At 36.0% G+C, this 9240-nt stretch overlaps 3 protein-coding genes across 3 annotated transcripts; 1 reads left to right on the top strand and 2 right to left on the bottom strand.

The window, feature by feature from the left end:
- Positions 1–1613: 1613 nt before the first annotated feature.
- EIN_396640 (hypothetical protein) lies at positions 1614–2564 on the top strand (the record flags this gene model as incomplete). Its single annotated transcript, XM_004258557.1, has 1 exon — positions 1614–2564. One exon carries the CDS (start codon positions 1614–1616, stop codon positions 2562–2564), a length of 951 nt encoding a protein of 316 aa, XP_004258605.1.
- A 432-nt stretch (positions 2565–2996) lies between these two features.
- On the bottom strand, positions 2997–4649 carry EIN_396630 (hypothetical protein; the record flags this gene model as incomplete). The annotated part of the gene is made up of 1 exon (XM_004258556.1): positions 2997–4649. The coding sequence occupies one exon, from the start codon at positions 4647–4649 to the stop codon at positions 2997–2999; it is 1653 nt and encodes a 550-aa protein (XP_004258604.1).
- A 487-nt stretch (positions 4650–5136) lies between these two features.
- EIN_396620 (protein diaphanous, putative) lies at positions 5137–8927 on the bottom strand (the record flags this gene model as incomplete). Its single annotated transcript, XM_004258555.1, has 2 exons — positions 5137–6905; positions 6974–8927. The coding sequence occupies 2 exons, from the start codon at positions 8925–8927 to the stop codon at positions 5137–5139; spliced, it is 3723 nt and encodes a 1240-aa protein (XP_004258603.1).
- Positions 8928–9240: the final 313 nt, after the last annotated feature.

The following is a 9240-nucleotide window of genomic DNA, read 5'->3' as shown; positions in this document are numbered from 1 at the left end:
TGTATATTTATAATAAAAATATACTTTGTTATATAGTTTCGATAATGAATAAAAAATGCCGCGGACACGAAAATAATAGAAAGGACACCATATACACAGGGAGGACGTCCTTTATAGCGGGAGGACGTCCTTAAACCACAAAGGACGTCCTTCGGCCTATATTCCCGTCCTTCGTCACCATGTCCGTCCTTTCTCTTTACTGTATTAAATTAAAAAACAACATTCTTAATAAATAATTAACTTGTAAAATAAAAAAAACTCGTTAAATATAAAAGGAAATACTAACAATTAATTTGAAATATATTATTCAATCCAAAAATGTCTTTGAAGAGAAGCAACTGATATAATTTGGTAATGATTTTTATTATTTAATTATTTAATGATTAAGTTTTATATATTATTACTAAACAATAATATTTTTAAAAAATATTGTACTAAAAAATTTTGTTTTTTTTAAATATGTTTTTAATAAATTTGCTTCACGTTAAAAGTTTTTAATTTTTATGTTAAAAAAAATATCAAAACAACAAACAAAACAAATTTGAAAAAATGTTTTTTTGAACTAAATAAATATTCAAATCACAATTATTTAAAAACAGAATAAAGCTAAATCATCATTTTATTTAAAGAAATTATAAACGGCAATTTTATTGTTATAAATAAAAACCCATAATTATACACATTATAACCGCAATATCTTTTTATAATGATTTTATTGATAAAGTTTTTTTGATGAAATGATAACTGTTTAAATAAAAAAATAGGGTTATTTCCCTTGAAAAGCTATTTGTCATTGTTTGAATTACTGGTTGTTTCTTTTTATGTTGTGTTTTTTTTTTTCTAAATATACTTGCTTTTTAAAAAACAAATATTGTTTGGTTGACCATTTTTACTTAAAAATTCGGGATTAATAACATTTCGTTTTATTTGTTTTTATAAGAAAAAACTTAGTTGAAATGCCATGGCATAAAAAAAGTAATCGCAGTTTAAAATTAAATTCAATATAATCATTTTTTACAACTATTGAATGGTTTGTTTATAATATAATATACCATACTATAATAAAGTGTGTTTCTTCTCAATTAAGTAAAATAACAACAAAACAAAAGATACTCACAATGAAAAACAGTTTCCATATACAAGTTGTTTTGTCTAAAATAAAAATATCAAACACCATTATTTTTGTTCATTTTCCCGGTTTAGTGGCATTCACTTTGGCTGACTTAAATCAAACCTGTTCTTGTACAATTCACTTTCCCAATTTGTTTTGCAATTCGCTTTATAATTGCCCACTTCAACAAATTTGGTATTGAATTAGTATTATGTGAAACTATATGAGATTTTTAATTCAATATAATTAAAATTAATAGTATCAATTTTGGAAATATCAAACCTTTAATAAAATCGGTCCACAAATGCCAAAAGAACCAATCGATATAGATTAAGACAATATTTAAAAATATAAAAAGTAAAATGGCAAAATTTCCTCGAGCGATGCTGAGGGTAACAAAACATCGAATTACTTATTAGAATAGAAATATTCACAATCTAAACGTTGTTAATAAAAAATATTAATATAAACTATACAACCATATTCCAACTCATTTTTCATTATGACAACATTCATACATCAACCATTCACTTTTCTTCATGACAGTGATATCCTCCACTGCTCCATTACGTCGAAGGACGCATCCCCAGAGTCTTTATCTGATCTTGAACCAATACTTCCAGAGAAACGAATTCAAAACTTTATTACTGTCTTAGAAATCCAACAGTCGAAATATTTAGGACATAGAAAACACGTCTCATGTGAAACAAACGAAAACCCAACGTCACACCTTGTCTTCTATCCCAAAGACAAAAAGGCAATTTATGTCTCAACGTACTCCTCTCTCTCTGTTATTTCAAGGAGATACACTATAAACAACTTTTTCTCCCAATTCTCACACAAAAACTACGAACTGTCCTTTGGAGATACAACTCCCTCGACTCCTCGTAAAACAACATCACCCCAACGAACCATCACTAAAATCATTTTTACTAAGAAACAAGACCCTCAAAGGTTTGAGGGCGGGTCAATTAACAGTATCGTCTCTGTGCTGGCCGAGTGGGTCCCATTCACAAAGACGCCAAAGATTGTTGCCACCACTGAAAACCTAGACACGGTCAATTTCTTCGAGTGCACAAAAGGAGCGTCTCGAGTCGCTTTTGTCTTTGCGGACATGGACGAAAACATTTTTGGGATTTGTGTGAACAAAGAGGACGTCGGAAGGGCGTGGCAATGGAAATCGTTTTCAAGCAAATCCGCATTTTGTTTTGCTTCAACTAAAGACAACCATGAGTTCATGATGCATCACCTTCTTGCAAAGAAAGAAGAGGATACTAAAATGTGTTGGTACACTAATTATGGATCACTTCTATCTTTGATGACTGTTGGAACAACGGTGCATATCAACAGAAACGTACCTTCTACTTTCGAAGAGTTTTCTAAAATGTTTTATATTTCCAAAAGCTGTGTGTTCAATACTGTTAAAAATGTCTCTGTCATTTGTTTCTACTAAAGTGTTACATTAGTACAATGTTATATTGTAATTTAATTGTTATTTACCTTTTTTATATTAGTATATTTAATTAAAATAATTACAATAGAATTATAGTAATTTTATTGTTATTATCTTTCTAAGTTTATACTTTTCTTTTATTATAATCTCCCAAAGATATTTCAATGAAAGACTTCAAATAACTGAGTGTTTGGGTTTGTTCGATTTGAATGTGTTTGTTCAAAATTATACACAAACAGAAGAAGGCACATTTGTTTTGACATGTTCGCCACGACAAAACACAAGGAAGAGTAATTTCTCTTATTATTAACAAGCATTTGTGGTCTAAGGGCAGAATTCCACCCTTCCAAGGTGGAGATCCGGGTTCGAGTCCCGGCAAATGCACTTTTTATAAAAATAAAACTTTTACAACCCACTTGCATTGTCACTGTGTTAAGAGTCGATAACCCCTTTCTCACCAAAGTAGAGCACAACCCACCGCACACCATCATTGAAGCGCATCTTGTCGTCAAAACCGAGCATATCAAAATGACTTTCTACATCACAACACGAGTGGAGAACTAGCAACGGGTTTGTGAGCAATACGTTTTCGTACTTTGGTTGGAGAAGTTCCAACAAGAGACTATCAGAGATGTGTTGTGTGAACGGCGCATCTCCATATCGCAACACAATGCTGTTGAGATCCACAGTGATGTCGACTTTGAAAAACGCCTCAATGGAAGCAACAAACAACACCCCAACATCGTCTCTCGGCTGCACCGCTTTGATGATGTCGCTGTCCACCAAACACCTCCCAAACAATGATAGATGCACCACACACAACACTTCAACACACTCTATATTTGCCAAGACGTCGGCAGTGGATGACGGGACGATGTCAAGACTGAACGTGATGGTGGGATAACAGACGGACAGCATTTTGTAGATAAAATTTCTTTTGTGGAGAGACAGCAACAGAGGGAGTCCATCGCATTGAAGAAATGCCACAATGTTATGTGGTGATGTCATGTACTCCAACAACACGTCATGTGAAGGTGTGTAATTGTTGGTGAGATACACGACGATGTCTGAGTGCACTGAGGAGATGTTGATGGAGATGTGTGCCTGAAGAAAGACAAGAAGTGTGTCAACAAAGGCATCATTGACTGCACCATTTGGGTGTGCTGCGTCTACAAGAAGTTGGAAGTGAGCTGAGAGTGTTGATGGTGGGAGGTATTCCAGCAGTCGCACAAAGAGACAAAACGAATCAAAAGTGATTGGGAGGATGTCTGCAATTTGTCTTGCAATTGCAGTGGTGAGTCGAAACAGTGTGACTATCTCCGCAAGAAACACGTTTGAAGGCGACTGGAGGAACGCCTCGATGAGGTAGTCAGGAAGTGGCGGTGTAGACAGGAAAGCCGTCATCTGTTGTTCAGAAACTTTCTTAAAGAGAGTCCAGACCAAGTCGAGGCATTGTGGCTGCAAGTGCTCTGAAAGGACAGAACTCTGAATTAAAAGAGACACATCAAGACCATTCGATGTCAAAACCAGAGGAAAATCCGCAAAAACTGCAGCACTCGTCACATCGATGAGCTTGGCAATGAGAGTAAGCATTTCACATTTCAGTGTCGATAAAAATGAGGCGAAACACAGACGCGAGAGGCGAACGAAAAGAGAAACATCAGTCAGTTCGTGTAGATTGTGTGACGCGACAAAGTCAAAGCAGTCAGCACAAAGTGTTTGGAGTCGTGTTGAGTCGATGTGGCGGCACAACCCAGCACACAAAGTGTTAACAACGTCTATGTTCTCCTGTGAAACGCATTCAAGACAATTGCGCACGAAAACAACGTACAACATAAAAACATTCTCAGACTCCACGCCGAGCCCAATTGTTTTTTCAACAAGTTGGAGAAGTCTGGGACTGCATGCAGTTTTGAAGTACTCAACAAATTCGTCTCTCACCATCACATCCTCCTCCCGCGAAAAGCACTGGAACAATCTCAACTCATCGATGTTGTCAATTTCTTTTGGAAGTTGTGATATTTGACGACACCGCAGTGTCGGAATTGTCTCTGTGCTCAGAATGTCTGCAACAGCTTTCTTCATCAATCAATACTTGATGATCACTTTTCTATTCCACTTTCTTTTTTTTGTTTTATGTACTTTTTTGATATTTTAATTTATTTTCATTTTGTTTTTTTAACCAAATATTATTAATAAATATAGTTTTGTTTGTTATAATCAATTATTTATAAAACAAAATATTTCAGTTTTAATTTAAAACATATATGCGATAAAAAAAATCATAATAAAATTTTAAATGTTTTATCGCGATATTTGATTTTTTGTCGAATTGGTAACTTTTTTTGAGTTTTTAACAATTTATAAAAATAAAAACCATAATTAATAACATTTTTTTATTAAATTCATAGTAACATAAATATTTTTTCAGGAAATTGAATTTTTGTGTATATTCATGAAAACAAGAAAGTAAATTACAAAGTGAATGTAAGTGTTTTATATACCCAGAAGCCTTGCCATAACAACATCTCCTTTGTAATAATAATAAAACAAAAAAAGAAAGAAAATTTGATTATTCTGTCGTCTCTTTTTTGACAACTCTTTTCTTGACTTTCTTAACTTTGACGACAACTTCTTTCTTCTCTTCTTTCTCGTCTTTGACTTCTTCTGCGGCATGTTTTGTGACCTTCTTGATTTTCTTGACTGCTTTCTTTGAAACGCCTGGCAGCATCTTGTCAATACTTGCTTCCTGTTCTTTCTTCTTCTCTTCTCTCTCCTTTCTCTTTTTCTCGTCTTCTGCTGCCTTCAAGAGAGCTTGTTCCTCTTTCTCTTTCTTCTTTTGAGCCGCCTTTTCTTCGTCTTGGAGTGCTTTCTCTGCTTTTTCGTAAGCCGTGTAAAACGATGCAAATGGTTTGAAAAAGTCCCCTGAATCTGGGATCTTTGTTTTGTCTTCACCAAAAAGCACAGCACATTCAGGAAAGTCGACAGCAAACTGTTTCTTTTTGGTCTCAAGAAGCAGCATGTCTGTTGCTATAGAAGACGTTGATTGTTCTAATATACCCGCAAAAATGCCATTAGCACTGTTTTCGTTCAAAGTTTTCAACAAACTGTCGAGTTCTGTTTGTGACTTAACAAGATCTGCATAGCGTGAGTCAACGTCTTTAGAAGAAATTTTACTTCCAGTTACTACTGGTTCAAGCTCGGACAAAAAGTCGGAAATGTCCTTGTAATCGTTGTGAATGACAGAGCAGAGGAAGTCCACCATGTTTTTATTTCCGTCATCATTCTTTGTGTCTTGTAATTTGGTCAACAAGTCCATCTTAAAACCAGAAGACTGTTTCTTTTTGTTAATTTTTTGGATGTAATTCAGCAAAATCAACACAATTTCAAGGACCTTTTGGAACTTCTTTGATTTTGAAAGGTTAGAAGTTGCGCTCAAAATAGCGGCTAAGTCGTTGTCGAGCTGATTGAACTTCTCGGGGAAGCCAAGTTTGATCTTAATGGCTTGCAACTTCTCTTTGGCATTTGGACATTTGGTATACAACTCATACCCAAAAGCTTCTGGTGCATCAAGTATTTTGTCGTTATCGGCCGGATTAACTTTGTTGATGAAATTCTCTATTTTTAAGAACTCATCATTGTCTGGGGTCTTTTTGTCAATAGTTGGAAGCGCATTCAAAAGACCATCAATCATAGTCTGATCGTTGATAAACCCAGTGTCTAATGCTTCAATAGATTCAATGATCTTCTTGACATCAGCACCTTTAAATGATTTCAATGTAATTGAAACTGCTTGCGATTTCTTCCCATCGTAGACACGGAAGTACTCAATTTTCTTCTTACCAGTATCAACAGGCTTCTCGACTTTAACCTTTTCTTTAATTTTGAAAAGTGATGACATCTCGTCGAAGTGCGAAAATATCTTTGTATCTCCTTCCATTTTCGAAAAAATGGTATTCGTCAATTTAGTGTCTGGAATGGCTGCAAAGTTGACGGTCTTCATCTTAAACTTTTGATCGGGAACTTTGATTTTGTCTAAAGTAAGTTTGATCTTTAAGCCAGGACGACCCATCATACCCATCCCTGGCATTCCCATTCCCGGTGGTGGCATCATTCCCGGTGGCATCATCATACCTGGAGGTGCCAATCCACCTGGCGGTGGTAACATTCCTGGCGGCATCATACCTCCCGGTGGCGCTAAACCTGGTGGAGGCATCATTCCACCTGGTGGAGCAAGTCCTGGTGGTGGTAACATTCCTGGTGGCATGAGTCCACCAGGTGGTTCGAGGCCAGGTGGAGCTAAGCCTGGTGGTGGGAGCATTCCTCCTGGTGGTTCAAGTCCTTAATGTTAATTTCAATTTTGTGAAACATATAATATTTGTCATCAAATAGAATGCAAAAATACAAACCTGGTGGCGGTAACATTCCTGGTGGTTCAAGTCCTGGTGGTGGAGCAAGACCACCCGGTGGGGCAAGTTCGGGTGGTGGTGCAATTGTCTCTGGAACTTTGGTGTCTGTTGATATGTTTGATACTGATACATTAGACACATCTTTTCCCGTCGAAGGGGCCGCAATTCCTTTTGGAGCCAAATTAGAAACCGCTTCCTTAAGTCTATTTAACTCGTCTTTGTCAATAACAACTTCATCACTTTTATTGGCGACTTGTGTTGCAGTGTCTGAAAATGCGAAAGTCCCATTCACTGTCTTCAGATGTTCGACGAGTCTTGGGTTCTTAGTTAAAATCTTCATCACTTCCATAGTGTTATTAAATTGTCCTTTCAACTGATCGTGTTGTTTGGTCAAAGACTCTAACGCAATTTGGTTTGTTTCTAGGAGGGACAACTTCTTCTCTCGTTCTTCGACATCTTTAAGTCTCATTGTAACCTTTTCATCATTTTGTGTCAATTCGGTTGATTGCTTCTTTAACTCGTCCAACTTGGCTTTGATGAGAGCTTCTCTTTGCTCATCGTCGATTTTGTTCTTTTTTGCGCCACCTGCTCGAAGTGATGCATTTTCATCTAACAATTGTTTGATTGCCAAACAATCAGCTGCTCCATCAACAAGTGCATTCACATCTATTGCGTGTTCATTAAACTCTATGACTTTGTTGTCGTTGTTGTATGAATAGAGACCTAATTGTCTCACAAGTCGTGTGATGACTAATAACTTTTGTTGAACGATTGTATCCTTCTTGTTCTTCGTATAATCAGTCCCGACTAAAAACTCAAGTTCTTTCATCATCTGGACATACATCCCATCCGCTTTTGCACTGACTAAAACATCACGCAATTTCTCATCTGTTCTATCTGTCGCTAAATTTGGGATATCACCAAATCGTTCTTTCATCTTCTTGTCATCGGCGTCTCGCAATTTGTCGTAAAGACCAACTTGATTTAAAATTTCAATGCTGTCCTTCGACATCGAAACTGACGCGGCAGATTTGAACCCGTCACATTGGATGTCAAACCCACTCAAACTTAATTCCGCACGTCGAGAGATCCTCGAAAAGATGTCTTCAGAATTGTTTGCAATATAACAAAACATTCCCACTAATGCAGCTTTCATCTCACCATCATCACTTTTGCCAAGCAAGTCTATTAGCACTTTAAATCTGCCATCTTTTCCTTTGACACCATCAAGAGCGGTTAAAAGAGCTTCAGTCCCTCGTTTAGAGTTTGATAGAAGACAAAGAACCATCACACTCTCAGACTTAATTCTATCATCCGCTACATTTTCAGTCAGACATTTCACTAACTGCTCACAGACGCGGAGATCAAGTAAATTATCTGCATAAGTGGGCGCTAAGATTCTTAAAGCACTCAAAGCACCTCGAGATATCTCTGCACTATTTTTCCTATCCTTTCCACTCATTGAGAACTTTAAGGCATTAATCAAAGCACCAACACCATCAGCCTCTATAAATTGGGACATCCACTTCTCTGTCTTTAGGAAGTTGACGATGGCAGTAAGTAACAGTGGCGTCGGTTCTATACGAAGAGAAGAAACAGCAAATGTGGCATTACGCATTTTGGACTGAGACGCATCAGGTACATGTTTCTGAAGTAAAAGCCATTTTGTTTCATAAGGCAAGTTGGTGGATTCAGATGTTTCAATATCAAATAACGCGGAAATTTCTTTGAACTTTTCGTCGATGTAAGAAGTCGGAGGAAGTGCTGAAAGTTTTGCACTTTGAAGCTCTGAAGAAGTAATACCCAGTTTTTGTGTAGTTTCCTGGGCTTTCTGGTTTTTATTGGAAAATGTTTTCTTGGGGACGGTCGTGTCAAACTTCTGGAAAGGCGAGCTTAACTTTTCGCCTCGAGTTGGCAATTTTACATGTCGAAAAACGTACTTTGGGTCGGTCATGATTATTTAGATGGAGTTTTTCAAAAAAAAACAACTCGTAATTTCAAGTTTATTGACACATTTTAATTTATTATTTTCGAATAATAAAGTAATTAATAGTATATAATAAATTAAACGTTTTTTTTTATTTTTTAAAAAACAACTATGGTAGATTTTATTGTATTAATTCTATATTCTTTTGAATAAAACTATATATAGTAATAATGATTCAAAAGAATAGGATAACATATTTAAATGTGTAATAAAGTATATGATAAATCCAATTGGAAATAAAATGTATCAAATTATTGATTATTTGGACAAATGGAATTTG

Source organism: Entamoeba invadens (genome assembly GCF_000330505.1).
Source record: "Entamoeba invadens IP1 unplaced genomic scaffold scaff_1105074724775, whole genome shotgun sequence".
NCBI lineage: Eukaryota > Evosea > Mastigamoebida > Endamoebidae > Entamoeba > Entamoeba invadens.
Note: the sequence above shows the minus strand (reverse complement) of the source record. Positions and strands in the feature narration are given on the sequence as shown.